General features: G+C 53.5%; 6 protein-coding genes across 6 annotated transcripts; 2 read left to right on the top strand and 4 right to left on the bottom strand.

Annotated features, from left to right (window-relative positions):
- The first annotated feature begins 1,143 nt into the window (after positions 1 to 1,143).
- ACET3X_009453 (uncharacterized protein) lies at positions 1,144 to 3,135 on the top strand. Its single transcript, XM_069455649.1, has 2 exons — positions 1,144 to 1,861; positions 1,927 to 3,135. The coding sequence occupies exons 1-2, from the start codon at positions 1,204 to 1,206 to the stop codon at positions 2,226 to 2,228; spliced, it is 960 nt and encodes a 319-aa protein (XP_069303530.1). The 5' UTR covers positions 1,144 to 1,203; the 3' UTR covers positions 2,229 to 3,135.
- Positions 3,136 to 3,332: 197 nt separating this feature from the next.
- Positions 3,333 to 4,268, top strand: ACET3X_009452 (uncharacterized protein). Its single transcript, XM_069455648.1, has 2 exons — positions 3,333 to 4,111; positions 4,162 to 4,268. The coding sequence occupies exons 1-2, from the start codon at positions 3,403 to 3,405 to the stop codon at positions 4,200 to 4,202; spliced, it is 750 nt and encodes a 249-aa protein (XP_069303529.1). The 5' UTR covers positions 3,333 to 3,402; the 3' UTR covers positions 4,203 to 4,268.
- Positions 4,269 to 4,341: 73 nt separating this feature from the next.
- Positions 4,342 to 4,780, bottom strand: ACET3X_009451 (uncharacterized protein; the record flags this gene model as incomplete). Its single annotated transcript, XM_069455647.1, has 3 exons — positions 4,342 to 4,497; positions 4,551 to 4,661; positions 4,715 to 4,780. The coding sequence occupies 3 exons, from the start codon at positions 4,778 to 4,780 to the stop codon at positions 4,342 to 4,344; spliced, it is 333 nt and encodes a 110-aa protein (XP_069303528.1).
- A 1,683-nt stretch (positions 4,781 to 6,463) lies between these two features.
- On the bottom strand, positions 6,464 to 8,078 carry ACET3X_009450 (uncharacterized protein; the record flags this gene model as incomplete). The annotated part of the gene is made up of 6 exons (XM_069455646.1): positions 6,464 to 6,714; positions 6,847 to 7,157; positions 7,217 to 7,438; positions 7,522 to 7,605; positions 7,684 to 7,868; positions 7,938 to 8,078. 6 exons carry the CDS (start codon positions 8,076 to 8,078, stop codon positions 6,464 to 6,466), a joined length of 1,194 nt encoding a protein of 397 aa, XP_069303527.1.
- A 1,238-nt stretch (positions 8,079 to 9,316) lies between these two features.
- ACET3X_009449 (uncharacterized protein) lies at positions 9,317 to 10,932 on the bottom strand (the record flags this gene model as incomplete). The annotated part of the gene is made up of 2 exons (XM_069455645.1): positions 9,317 to 10,248; positions 10,299 to 10,932. The coding sequence occupies 2 exons, from the start codon at positions 10,930 to 10,932 to the stop codon at positions 9,317 to 9,319; spliced, it is 1,566 nt and encodes a 521-aa protein (XP_069303526.1).
- Positions 10,933 to 12,139: 1,207 nt separating this feature from the next.
- Positions 12,140 to 13,294, bottom strand: ACET3X_009448 (uncharacterized protein; the record flags this gene model as incomplete). Its single annotated transcript, XM_069455643.1, has 2 exons — positions 12,140 to 13,113; positions 13,161 to 13,294. 2 exons carry the CDS (start codon positions 13,292 to 13,294, stop codon positions 12,189 to 12,191), a joined length of 1,059 nt encoding a protein of 352 aa, XP_069303525.1. The 3' UTR covers positions 12,140 to 12,188.
- Positions 13,295 to 14,614: the final 1,320 nt, after the last annotated feature.

Below are 14,614 nucleotides of genomic sequence, written 5' to 3'. Positions count from 1 at the left end.
CCAGCTCCGCATCCCCAAACTCGCCCATCCTCGGATCAAACCAAACCGCACTCCCACACCTCCCACAAAACCAATGCAAAACCCTCTTCGCGCCAAACACATAGTCTACCAACACCTCCTCACCGCTCTTTACCCGCACCCGCGCTCGCTCGGGATACACGAGTAAGTAGCCGTTGCGCGTGCAGATGCTGCAGTTGCACGATACGACTGTCGAGCCAGCAGCAAGCAGCGGCGGCGAGAGCAGAACCGAGTACTGTACAATACCGCAGTGGCAACTCGCTGGATAGGTCTGGCAGTTTTGCGGGTCGAAGGCGGGTAAGGCGGGTTTGGTGGGTGCGGGAGCGGTCATGGTTGGAAGGGGTGGTGGTGGTGGTGGTGGTGCAAAAGGTGGGGTTGACGCAGTAGTAGAGTGGCTATGGGGTAAGTTTGCTCTCTGGGAGTGAGACGACTGCTACGTATACTTTGGTTGATATAGGCACGAGATGGGGATTGGAAGCGGGTTTTTGTCGTTGCTAGTTGCGGATTATAGGAGATGGGGGAGGTGGTTAGCGTGAAGAAGTCTCCGGTTCCGGGTCACGGCGAGGATATGTCTCCGAGACCGTGGGCGTCATGAGATATGCGGGAGATGTCGATGGATGTACAGATGTTTTACCGAGGGTAGCCCTATGCTGTGGTACGGGAGGTGTACTAAGCCGCGTCGTCGTCTAATAGCTTCTGGGGTGAACAACGCGGTGCATGGAGTCTTGTAGGAACTCGCATGGTCTTTGAAATGATCACATGATAGTGGAGGATGTCATGGACTAGTCGACATTTTTTATTTCAACGCGAATGTTGCCATCCGAAGATGGAAATGCATATCTCCAGGCACACAGTGCTTAGCACGCTCGAACTTGGTGTTGGCGATATGATATGGAGAGTGTAGACGGCGAAAGTATGTGTTGAAGCCAATGTGCAAATAATCAGGTAGTACTGTTTGATGGAAACAATGTCGGCTTGAGAATGAACGCGTCTCGAAGATTTCGCGACGAAGTTGATAAAACAAAGCAGGACGCGAAGTCGACATGTCTGCCAACGCCAAGCCACTACCACCCAGCCTCGGTGAAGACATCCCTGTCCCCAATTCGCGTCATCTCCACGACCCAAGTCGACCAAATCTCACAGCTCCCCAATTGCTCACACCAACGGCCGCAGCCACCCACGAGCATGTCCCAAGCGCGCCTCCTCTACAACCGCACCTTCTTCAACACATCGTACCTCACCCTGCGCCAGCACTTCTTCTCCACGAGCTACCATGCGCACCACGCGCTGCCCCTCCCCCTCCAGTCCCGCATCCGCTGGTCCTACCTCTGGTACGCCAGCGTCCTCGCCCTAGGCATTACAACAGGCCTCGGCGCCCGCCACTTCGCTGCCCCACTCGGCCTTCCAGAACCTGGCTCGCGAGAAGATGAAATCATCCTCGACTCTCTCCGCCGCGACATTGATGCACTGGAGATTGTACAGCACCTGCGCTCCCAGTCGTACAATCTGCATACCGACACGGCATTGCGGTCAGGGCCGGGCTTGACGTCTTCGCCGCCGGGCTCGAGTCGTAAGATATCGGCGTACAAAGGGTGGTTGGAGTTAGATTTGGATTTTGGGAGGGAGAATGGGGGTAGAGAGGGGATATTGGGGGTCATGAGTGGGACGAGGGGGTTGGGTGTGCAGAGGGCGTTTTGGAATGCGGAGACGAGGGAGATGGTGGCGGTGGTTTGGATAGGAGGGGGGTTGGCCGGGTGGCCGGGCGTGGCGCATGGAGGGGCTGTTGCGACGGTTATGGAGGAGGTTATGGCGAGAATGGTCAGGGGGCCTGAGGGGGTGGTCGGTAAGTATACGACTTTTGACGACCATGATGTTATAGGACAAAGTCGTGCTAATACGGGAGATCAGAACCAGTCCATCGTCCAGACTCCCTCAGTGTCACGTACGCGAAACCGACCTACAGCCTCGACTTTTACATACTCCGTGCGAGCTTCTCGAAACCCGATCTCCCGCAATCCGAGCCGCCGCCAGAACCGGAAACGGAGCCTACAAAGAGCTGGCTGGGGTGGTTGTCACCGCAGAAGGATCTTACGAAGAAGACTGGGGCGTCGAGATCAAAACAGGAAATTGTTGCGACACTGGAAAGTGTGGGTGGGGATCTTTGCGTCAAGGCGAAGGGCATATTTAATGGGGGTAGTGCAGCTTTATGAGGATTGAGTTCAGAGCACATTGCAGGAGGTGGGAGGCATACTTGAAGAGTGAAGCAAGTGTTGAGATACCCGATAGCGGAATGGCTATTATTGAGCAGGCTGTCCGCGTGGCGATGATTGCGGGTTGGATATTGAACGTTTTAGGAACATTGGCGTCTCCAACGGATTTTCGCTACCTCAAGGCAACTTGACCAGAGATCTGGAAACAACTCAGACATCCGACACATCACCTTGCCGCAAGAGCTTGGCATTCTTGCTCGAACATCTCCTGGCTATTTCAACAGTGTCGGGCGTGTGGAACATATCCATGCCATAGGATGTCGAATCCGACAGACCTCAATCCGGGAGACGTACGAACATCCCCTTCGCAACGTCTAATCCCGTGGCCGATCCGACATAATTGTAGATCATATATGCCACGTCGTTTCCGTTCGATCTCGCTGCATCGCTAGTGATTGTTTCATTAGCACACTCTATCCTACTTGACTAGCAGACGGCAAATAGTTAGATAAACCGCGCATAAAGGACACAGAGATGTATCACTAAGAGCATATGCACCTAAGCAGCCGTGTAGTATCAGCCAGGAATGTACCTCGAATCTAATAAAGACTTTTACGAGTGTAGCAATTTCAGTTGCCAAACAACAGAATACAACGTAGATGCATCTGAAACAGTCCCATCCGCATATCATTGCACCTCATACCTCACTACCCTTACATCAACCACGTGCCGCTACGCAACCTAGAAAACATGTACAGCTACTACCATTGCAAGCGCCTGTGTAAGCAGTAGAACCGCTCTCCTCTTTAGCCAGTTGCTCAAGACTCTGTTCTTCTTTCACCTTTGCTTGGACAATGGTAGTGGCTTGATGGGCATATGGAAAGATTGGGTTGGAGGGATGATGGAGTATCATGAGGTGAGCATAGTGTGACTTGGTTGTAGCCGACTTGAGATTCCGAGTTCCGACGCGTCGGGACATTACCGACCAATCAGCCGCCGCTGCTTTGTAATTGTGCCATGCCCGGAATCTGCCGCGGATGACATATGCTTCGGCGAATTTAGTGACCAGCAACAGTCTGTCCCTTGCCATCTATTCACAACACGCATACACACTACGCGACTTGCCTACTCTCCTCGCACCCCTCTTGGACTTTGGACACATTACCACACGACAATGTCTCTGCCTCGGACCACAGCCGCTGTCGCGCGCGCCAGCTCGACACTCCTCCGCTTCGCCGCCCCGTCCTTTGCCCCCCACAGGTGCCCGCAATGCGCGCGGACATTTACCTCGTCGATACCGTACCGCCAGTCAGCCAAGCGGCAGATGCAGACTGCGACTGCGTACCAGCCCTATTCGCTGCACCCGCAACCGCCGCCCCCGAGAAACGCTGGTGTGCCCGAGACTTCGATAGCGGGCGGTGCAGCCGAGGCAAATAAGACAAAAACACCACAACTCCCGCCGCAAGAACACGTCGCAGCTACGACGCCATCCGAGCAACCGAATGTGAGCATACCCGAGGGCGAGGCACAAAAGTCGCAGCAAGCGCCCGCCGCCAGCAAGCCTTTGCGCCCACGCCGGTACAACTTTGGACCGCGGAAAGCGACGATTAAGCTCTCGCCCTCAGCCGTGTCGCATCTCCGCGAGCTTCTCGAGCTGCCGGAGCCGAAGCTCATTCGGATAGGCACAAAGGCAAAGGGCTGCTCGGGACTGGCGTATCACTTGGAGTATGTGGATAAGCCGAGTCCGCTGGACGAGCAGGTGGAGCAGGATGGCGTCAAGGTCTTGATTGACAATAAGGCGCTGTTGAACATTATTGGCAGTGAGATGGACTGGTTGGAGGATAAGCTAAACGAGCGCTTCATCTTCAAGAACCCGAACATCAGTACGTATTACTTGGGCATAACACGGGAAGCAGAGGCTGACAGATTCTAGCTGAACAATGTGGTTGCGGGGAGTCCTTTAGCGTATCATGATACCCTTACGATTCGACCACTATGCATTATAGAGGCATTACCGGCGTTGCATCTTCGGCGTTACACAGACACATGTCATGATTGGAATATCATCAGCACAGAGCGTAGTGCGACTGCGACGTCATTCTCCACACTACATTTACATTTTCCCTGGCTCGTAGTCAAACACCGTGATGCCATTCGTCACTGCTCCAACAGACTCGACGAACTCTCGGTGGGCGGGGTCTTTGTGTACATAGTAGTCGCGGTCCTCTTCGTTGGCAAATTCAACTACGAAGCCGTGGGTCGAGTTGCCCTGCGCATGTCAGCTGTCAGCAGCGCAAGGGCATGGATAGGCACTGCACTTACGCTGAGACCTTCAGGGCTGTTGTTCTTGCCACCAGAGAAGGACTTGATGTATGGCTTCTGCGAGGTGGGGTGAATGCACTGGTCTTTGAGGCCCAGCATACGATTGCACGCCTATCATGTGTCAGTACATGTATCATGTATGTTTAGATGAATACAAGAGGTACTTGTGAGATTTGGTCCGAGGAAGCTGTGGGCTTCCATTCGAAAAGCACAATGTGAATGATGGTCATCTTGGAAGCTATTCAATTGCTTCAATTGAAATGGAATGCTAGAAGTAGGGGCGCGGTGAATGTGTAAAGAGGGGCAGTCGGCGTGGTGGGCTACTTCGGATATAATGACCTCAGCTGCTAAGCTCCGGGGAACTGTCGCGTCGACTGCGCGAACAGCTCGATACGAGCGACACCTTCCCCGCCTGCACGCATGCAATGCTCAACAACCACAGCAATTGCGATTAGCAATGTCACGGCCTTTGTGAAACAACACGGACATATACCACCATCTAACCTCTCACGTGCATCCCGCACTCCCCACACCCTCCACCGCCTTGTCCACCCACCATCACGATGACCGCGCCAGCTCTCCCCGAACAACTCATCTACCTCATCATACGCTTCACGGCGTCCGTCCCCGACCTCCCCCTCTCCATCCACACACCCCGCACAACCGCCACGCTCAGCCTCAAACAGCTCATACGGAAATACCTCCCGCCCGACCATGCGTCCGCGCGCCTGCGTCTGATCTACGCGGGCAAAGTGCTCGCAGACACGGATCCGTTGTCCAGGTCGTTGCGATTACCGCTGCCTATTGCGCCGCCGCCGAGGAGGAATGTGAGGACGAGTAGTAGTAGTAGTGGGGATGTAGGGGGAGGGGGAGTAGAGGGCAGTAGGACGAAAGGGAAAGAGCCGCTGAGAGAAACGCCAGCGGTGCAGTATGGGACTACGACGACGGCGATTCCACACGATGCAAGGAAATATTATATTCATTGTTCGCTTGGTGACGCCTTATCTACGGATGAACTTGCGAGTGAAGAGAGCCTCGCGCGGAATACGGAGACGGCGTTGGTAAAGGCGCTTTATACAACCTCTTCATCGATTTCTACCACCACGCCTTCCCAGCGCCGCGCAAGCAGCAGTAGCAACGCAGCAGTAAACCACAATGCCCGCCGCCGTAGCTCCACCACCACTACCACTACTACACCAACAAATGCACACAACACCGTCCCCCCAGCCCAAGGCTTCGACAGACTCCTCGCCTCGGGCTTCACACGTGACGAAATCGCGTCGTTACGCGCAACTTTTACGCAAAACCTCTCCTTCACACATACCCCCGACACCATGCCCACGCCCGCACAAATCCGCGTACTAGAAGACCGGTGGCTCGACTCGTCAGCGAACGATCCATCGGCTTCTTTAACAAATCCTTCGACAACGGGAACAACAACAGGAGGAGGTGGGGAAACGGGCTGGGGCGCGGGATTCGCGGCGGAAGAGGGGGGGTTGGATGATATGTTGTATGGGTATTTGACTGGGTTCTTTTTTCCGTTGGGGAGTTTGGTGTGGGGGTTTAGGGAGGAGGGGGTGTGGACGAGGAGGAGGCAGGTTGCTGTTGTTATGGGGGTTTTGTTGAATTGTGTGTTTGGGTTTATGAGGTGGGGTGGGTAGGGCGAGAGGGATGGATGGATGGGAAGGGAAGAAAGAAACCCGATCAGTGGAGATGAGTCATGCTTGGAGTAATACGGTAATACCCGCAAAGGCATCGATTCGTTGTCTTCACCATCGTTATCTTCATCTACATGTCTTTTCAACCTCTGGAACGCTTCTAACCCGGTCATAACATGCTCACTCAACACACCACACCCAACACCTCTCTCAGCCACCAACTCCACACTTAACGCCTCTCAGCTACACCACCCTCTACAACTCAATCGTCTCCTTCTTAGGCGCACCCATGTAGCTCAACGGCCCCTTCTTCACCATCAAAGTCATAACCTCGTACAGGGTATCCGCCGCCGCCATGGTCGTAAGCTCAGCATTCGTATCGTACGCCGGCGCTACCTCAACGATATCCGCAGCAATGAGGTTGATACCTTCCAAGCCACGGATGATAGTACGGAGTTCGCGCGTCGTCCAGCCACCCGTCTCAGGCGTGCCGGTTGCAGGAGCGACTGTTGAGCAAGAAAACGTTAGTCTCTGATGTACTTTGAGAACCAAGCTTCTCCCACCTCTTTCAATCTCTCAAGTCACCATCATAACCACACCCACCACCAACGCCACCCCAACCAACAAATTAAACTTACAAGCAGGATCCAGCGTATCAATATCAATACTGAGATACACCGGCTTCTCCGTGCCGACGCGATCCTTGATCTTCTTGATAATCCCATCGATACCAATCTTGTCAATGGCACGGGCCTCGACAATTTCAAAACCGCAGTAGCCGTCGTTTTCGTAGTCCGAGGGGCCAGACAGCGTGGTCCGGATACCCGCGTGGATGTTTGTGTCGTTGGCGAGCAGGCCTTCTTGCGCGGCGTGGAAGAAATATGTGCCGTGGTTTATGCTGGCTTGTTCTGAGGGCGCGCCGCCAAAGACTTTGGGGCGCCAGGTATCACTAAAAAGGGGTTAGAGGGGCGTGTTGGTGGTGTTGTTGGAGAAGGGGATGGAGCTTACAGATGGCTGTCAAAGTGGATGACGGTAATGGGACCGTATTCACGGTTGATGGACCGGAGGAGGGGCAGTGTGATGGTGTGGTCGCCTCCGAGGGTGATCAGGCGAGGAAGTGTGGTACCCTTCTTTGAGGGACCGGGCTTGTCGGCGTGCGTATATGGTTCGCGGCTCAACAGCAAGTTGTGGCCTTGCTCAATCTGCTGAAGCGCATACGCGTTGTCGTACCTAGGCCACAAATCAACAAACCTCGCTCCAATAATCCTCACCCGACAAAGCTAACACGGAGCTAGAAAAGCAAAGAGACTTACGAAGTCACTGGGATATCACCGCAGTCAACGACCTTTGCCCACGAATTAAACGGGTTCGCCTCGAGTGGGACGTTGTAGCCACCACTAAATCCAATTCTGTGTGAGCCTTTTGATTCACACATACAAACAAGTAAGCTTATGGCTGCTTGCAAGGAAACGTACTAGAGATTGAGGCGGCGAGAACCTTGTCTGATACCGCTGGGCCCAAAGCGAGCACCGGGGCGGTACGATGTGCCAGTGTCAAACGGCGCACCGATGAAGGCAATGTCGAACTTTGTGTTGCTCGAGAGACACGGGTGGTAGGGCAGACGGCCGAATGTGGAAATGCCAGAGAAGATGGAGTCGGCCTGGATGTGTGAGGTTAGTTGGTTGTTTCGCCGCGTCGTCGTCGTCGTTGTAGAAGTGGATGCGCGTACCTGAGTTCCACCGTCGCCGGGAAGCGTGTTGTACCATAGTCCCTCGTGTGGACCAGCCAATGGCTCTTGGTCGTGGCCGTGGTCGCCGTGCGCAGCTACAGTAGCCGCAAAGCTTGCAACAATCGCAGGAGTGAACCTCATCTTGCCGTGTTTTCAAGGTGAGAAATGGAAGGGAGAGGGGATGCAGAAACAGATGTGGAATCTGCGGAGAGCTCGCAGTATATAGCTCGGGATATGCTCGAGATATGCTCGTCTTCTCTATCAGCTACGTCTTGACCAGCTCACGTTAGGTAAACTGCTTTTAGGTAAACAGCTGTTAGGTAAACAACTTTTTTGGAGCTACCCCTGCTCCATGATGATGTCGTCTGCAGGCATAGCACCGCTGTGCCTCCAATCGGTTAGTCGCTTCTTGGAGAAGCTCCAGGCCTCGAGGTTGGGTTGATATGTGGTATAATTCCGCAGTCATGTATTCCAGGCATAGAGTTGGAAAAACCAGAGAGATGAGCTTCCAACGAAGACGAACCAGATGTTCCACAGCATACTGTGTCTAGCTTTTTGTGTACACTCCAGAACACCGTGATGGTCACATCGACCTTCCTGCCTCACCCTTGCTCAACCCATCCGCGCGACCTCACTCTACATCGCCGAGAACGACATGCACCGGCCGTTGCTGATCCATGTGGATACGCAACCCCGCCATGTACAATGACGAAGATCCCAGATCCATGATTAGAAAAAAGCCGGGGAAACCAGCCAGTCAGCTCCCCCATAGACGATATGTAACAAGAGTATTCAGCGCCTTCCATCTCTTGGTATCGCGTCTTATCTCAAGCGAGTCAAGACCTGTATGATCCTACGCTACTCATGCATGCATGCAAGTGCGTCTCCGATGCGTTTGTTACGTAGTCTGCAGCTTTACATGTTCTACGTAAACGTCTTTCGTAGCCGTTACGCAGTGCCTGGATTGGCTCGATAAGAATTGAGGGGATTCGGATGCATTCCAAGTACGATCTCCGTGGCAGATCGGGCGGTGAATTGACCAAGCTGGCCGTTAGTGCATGCAAGGCTGCATACGTGGTCCGCTCCAGAGTCACAAAAGGCTCTAGATATGTCATCGAGAGGCAAACCTGCCGTGGGGTACGCAGCAACCGCATTGCCGTGCGGAGGTGATGAGGCGATGAGGAGTGAGGTTCAGACGCGGAGACAAGGATCGAGATACCGGCCGGACTAGCCCCGCTCGCTTAACGTATCGAGTAATTTTTGGCACTCGTTGCATTAGTCGAACCGGGCAGCTATATATCTCTATTGCGTGCGCAATGTCTAAGAAGCGTTGCTAATACCTCCGACGCGATCGACCCCAGCACCGAAATTTGAGACGACTACCTGTGTACCGGCGCAGCTTCCTCTGGCGGCACGCCCAGCTCTGCCCTGTCGTCAGAATCCATCCTCTCAAAAGCCTTCTTGACTTGGTAATCCCAGTTACTCCATGCAACAATGGCCCATTCCGCGAATCCGACAAGGTACAGCGCGATGCACTGACCGACCCACAAGCCGCCGAGGCCCCAGCCGTGGAACGCCAGCCAGATGCCCAATGGCAACGCTCCGCAGTAGTAGCTGACAATATTTACCGTTGCTCCAATGTGCTGTCTACCCATGCCTCTGAGAGCTCCGCCGCAACTGCCGTTAAGTCCATCCGCGATCTGGAAGAGTGCGACGTAGGGCATTACTTTGGCAGTGAGCTTGATGACTTCCACGTCGTCGTTGAAGATCTTGGCATAAAAGTCTTTGACTCCCATGAGTACAGCCAATACAAGCGCGCCGAGTAGCATGCTGAGAACAGCAGCTGTATTGGCAGCTCTAGCTGCGCCTTTGGCATTGCGTGCGCCGAGAAGGTTTCCGACGCGCGAGGAGGTAGCGACACCAACGCCGAAAGGAATGGTGTTCATGACTTGGTCTGTAGTCATGATGACACTCTGCGCAGCGAGTGGTATCGTGCCGAGCTTTCCTGCTACAAGCGCAACGATCTCGAATGCCCACCATTCGGTACCGACATGTATCACACCGAGGAGAGCAAGGCGGGAGAAAGTCCAAAGGTTCTGCAGGCACTTGCGATCCCAGCCTCCCCAGCATTGCCATCCGTCAACAAAGCGCGCATATGCGAGCAGCAAAAGGAACGATGCCCAGTATGCGATGCCGGTAGCAAGTGGAGCGCCGAGTAGTCCCATTTTGAAGGTGTATACAAAGAGGTAGTTCAGCCCGGCGCTGAGGGGAGAGGTAATGAGGAGGACATATGTTCCAGGTCTCATGATTTCTAAGCATGTCAGCTTGCGAGTGCAGCCAGTGTAGTTGACGTGGACGTACCCTGAGCCTGCATGTATTTCTTCAGCGCCTCAAAATATATGTAACCAATCCCGCCCGGAGCGAGCACAGATAGGAACCGCGCTGAGTCCTGGGCTATATAGTCTTCTTGACCAAGAGCTTTGAAGAGCGGCTCGGAGCAGAACCATACGATAGCGATCGGTATGTAGAAGAGCAGGAGCATAACGTATGCGCGTTGGAGAATGATACCTAGGTCATGCGGATTCTTGCTTCCGGTGAAGCTGGCGGACGCCAAGGTGTCAATGGCGGTTGTGCCACCAAGAGCAACGAGCCAGCCAGTCGCCATCGCGAACATGTACGAAAAGGCAGCGGTAGCCAGTGCCTCTGGCGAGAGGCGGCCGACAATGAGGACGGATACTGTTTGCAGGGAGTTTTGCAGCGCGTATGCTACGACGACCGGTAATGATCCTTTGAGCAGTATCCAGAACTCTTGGAGGATGAGTTGGGTCTTCGATGCTTGGCCATCCTCGAGTTCGTACGTTTCGCCTGTAGACCACTCTTCATGTCGCGAGTCCGGAAGAAGTGATGTTCGCTCGTCGGGTGTAGCATCATCTTGCATCGACTTTTTGAGAAAGTTCGGTAGCCATGACCGGTACCTATTTGCTTCGTAGCCCATGACGAGAGTCGAGCGGATTAATCGAAAATGTGTGAAAAGTGAGGAAGACTTTTTGACAATAAGAAGTAATATGTATGCTCAAATCCCTATAGTCCGGCTCTGATACCCACACGATGCGAAAGGCAAGAAAACAGCAAACCCTACATCATACTTCCGGCCGCAAGCCTCAAATCCTCAAAAAGACCGAATATGACAGCACTCTTGACGATACACCGACCTCAAAACCGGTGTAACCGCGGGCTTATCTAACCTGCCATGGCCTTCCATGAGCGGCAAGACCTGCAGCCGCCACTCATTCTCTGTCGCATGTAGCTTCTAGGCCTAGTTGGCTTGCAGAACTATCGGGCGTATCTGTGAGTAGGACAGTGCGCTGCAGTACAGTAGTCTTATCGAGTTGCATCGCGCGCCGTTTTGACTAAGGCTCTTCGGTAAAAACGTTTTGCGTGAAGCGAGCACGTCTTCGGTTCACCAATTGGGACAAGTTCAGTTAGTGGAGCTGGGGACAACGTTGATACCGAGCTCTGGGGCACGGCTGGTGGAAGGGCCGGATGACGCCGATGCTTCCCGAAGACTACGTGCTGGATGGAAACGCCGGATGTCGATTGCTGGGTGCTAAAGTCTAAATAACAAGGACAAGCGAATGGAGGTCTGTTGCGAGAGGTCTCGTGGTGCTTGGAAGTGCTCGGGGGAGATTCCAAGATTTACTCGAGGTTTAGCGACTGTGCCGTTTACGTGGCGTAGATCATGTAATTCTAGCTTCCTATTGGTAGAGCCTCACAGGAAATTTTCCCAGATCCACCAATCATATTGCGCATAAGGAGAAAAGAGCCAATGAGTTTTTTGCCGTCCCCAGCACGCAGGCAGTGGCATCGATAACCCAAAGCCATACAGCTGCATACAGTAATGCGATGTGTTTTGAGGAATACACTTTCACCATGCTGCAATGCAGTGTAAACTGACAGCCAAAGGTGATGTGATGAGCAGAGCAACATCACCAGACTCGAAAGTCGCAACGAAGTGAGGGAACACACTGCATAGGCACAAGAACTGTACATGTAGTCGTCATTAGATTCGTGATTACATTAGACACAACGAGTATCTTCCGCACACTCCATCGTTCCCAACCCTCACAACACACGGCGCCAAATAGCCCGCTGGCATTCAAATTCCAACCGGACCCATCCAAAACGACCCAAAACGCCAAACAAAAACGGGGTATAAAACACAACCAAACAACCAGCAAAACCCACTCCCCCCTACGGATCCCCCGCCAACGCCGCCGCAACCATGATATCAATCCCACTCGCATGCGTACTCGGATTCCCATTCTGACTCGGCCCTTGCCAAAAATCCACAATGACGCCGCCATCAACCCTCGGCTGACTCCTCGCCGCATTTGCGTTGCGATAAAAAAACTCTTTGACACCTTGCTGCGCCGCGTTCTCGTACAGCGTCGATAATCCGCGTACGTACGCGCCTTTGAACTGCGAGCTAACGGGGTCGAGGGGCCCGCCGACAGGCTCGGTGAGGATTCCGCTTGCGTCGCTGAGTTTGGTGGTCGAGGCTACGGCGAGCTTGTATGCTTCTTGGATGTAGTCGCCATTGTTTTTTGCGCGGGCGAGTTCGGAGAGGCCGGCTAGGACGATGCCCTGGTTGTAGGTAAAGGTTATGCCCTTGGGTTTGCAAGTCACGGGGTCGATGCCGTCGTTGATGAGTTCCTCGTCGTTGATCATGCCCGTTTGCTTGAACCAGTCCCATTCCATTGACGCCCAGTTAGTGTAGTCTTCTTTTTGCTGGCCGTCGACGCGGTTGGCGATGTGGGCGGCGACGGAGAGGAAGAGTTCGTTGGAAATGGCGGCAATGTAGTCGCGGTCTTTTGACCACCAGATACCGCCGTTGCAGGGCGTGTTCCAGCCGGTGGTCATGTCTTCGAAGATGTCTTTGGCGGCGTCGAGGTACTTGACGTCACCTGTGAGATCGTACGAGGCGATCCAGCCCATTGCCCACCAGCCTTCGTCGTCGTAGAACTTGTTTCTCCATTGCGTTGCGCCGTGCTGATTTGGAGATTTGGCAAACGTGTTGGAGACGATCATGAGAGCGTACTCTTTGAAGGCAGCGTCTTGGATACCAAATCGAGCAATGGTCTCAATGATGTTGCCGGACTGCCACCACAAGTCATTCCTAAACCAAGTCAGCTATGTCGGTCGCGGAAGTGGAAAGTTACTCACCATAAGCCAGTATCGTAATTGTACCATTTTTCCTGCAGAAGTCTGATGGCATCAAAGGCGTCCTCGGTAAAAGTGTCGGCATGCGCAGATATAGCATAAAGCAAAGGTACTAACAACGCTACGAAGAACTTCATGGTGGACTAAGCAATAGCAGAATAAGAATTACTGAGGTACTCGACTTTTGCAGAAAGACGACTGCCTTATGAGAAGCAAACACCGGCGGAGATGCCCCGTCTCTGTCTTATGTTTCCAACAACCGCAGTGACAGCAAAGTAAGCGACCTCAGCCTCGAAACCTTGGACGAATGTAACAGGAAACGGACTGTATGTTGGCGTGTGAGACCAATCCCAGTAGCGGCAGCGGCAGTGCCACAACGCCCAGACTCCAACAGAGTACTTTGTACAAGTATACCTGTTCGCGATATCGAACGTGCCTATAGCACTGTGTGTAGCATAAAGTCATCCCTGCTCTTACCATCCTCAAACTATTGTTAGAAGCCCGTGCTACAGCCAGCGGGGCGGCCTTGGGATTGTCAGGCATAGAGACTCATGCGGGCGAGGGCCGTGGGCGAGTCAGTATCTCTGATGGACAGCACGCCGATACACCAAACGGTGAGGTTTGGTACTGTACAGCGGCAAGTAAGATTAGGTTTGTCGGAGCCTGATCGACGTAGACCCTATCATGAAGCGACTATCGTTTAAGACGGGCGCTAGAGCGGATCTGATCTGAAACACGGAGAAGATAGTGGGCAAGACCCGTTTCGTACGGCAAAAAATGGGAGAATGAAGGCTGATTGGATGTTATATTGCCCGTTTCGTCAGGGAGTTCGTGGCACAGCAACCGTATCGTGGCTTGTGAAAAGTTGCCGTGCCTCAGACGCCTGCATCATGGGTATCGCGTGCAGCAGGCGGTCTCTTGGTCGAGACTTTGCGCAGGGGCGGATGCACAACATGTCGGCGATACTTTCGAGGACCGAATCTCGAGTGCGTGCGACCCGAGCGACGATGGTCGATGTTTGTTGTGCGCAGATTCAGCCAAGGGTGATTGTGGTCAGCTTAGGGGAATCGCAGCATGTACGTCGCTGCACAGTAGCACGAACAATAGCGAATTCTCCAATCTTAAACCGAGGCCTCACCGGGGACCATGGACATGTCAATTCCTCATGTTATTGCTATCGCCGTGGTGCAAACTCGGTGTTGGGCGCGTGGTTGGCAAGACCCGGCTTTGCCGCTGACCCTGCGAGATCATCCCAGGTCCACAGCACACAACGCAGAGCTCAGGAATAGATAACGACCCGCTCGTGCAAAAGATAATCAATCATGGTCGTGCGCAGCATGCGCACATCTCCAGTCCAGTGGCCAAAGGATAGGTCGTCAATGTGACGATATTGACGAGATGAAAAGTGGGTTTTGCGCGACAAATGTCAAACAAGTTTTCGCTCAGCGGCAAAAGGC

This window comes from Alternaria dauci, chromosome 9 (assembly GCF_042100115.1).
Source record: "Alternaria dauci strain A2016 chromosome 9, whole genome shotgun sequence".
Taxonomy (NCBI): Eukaryota; Fungi; Ascomycota; class Dothideomycetes; order Pleosporales; family Pleosporaceae; genus Alternaria; species Alternaria dauci.
This window is presented reverse-complemented; position numbering and strand designations above follow the sequence as displayed.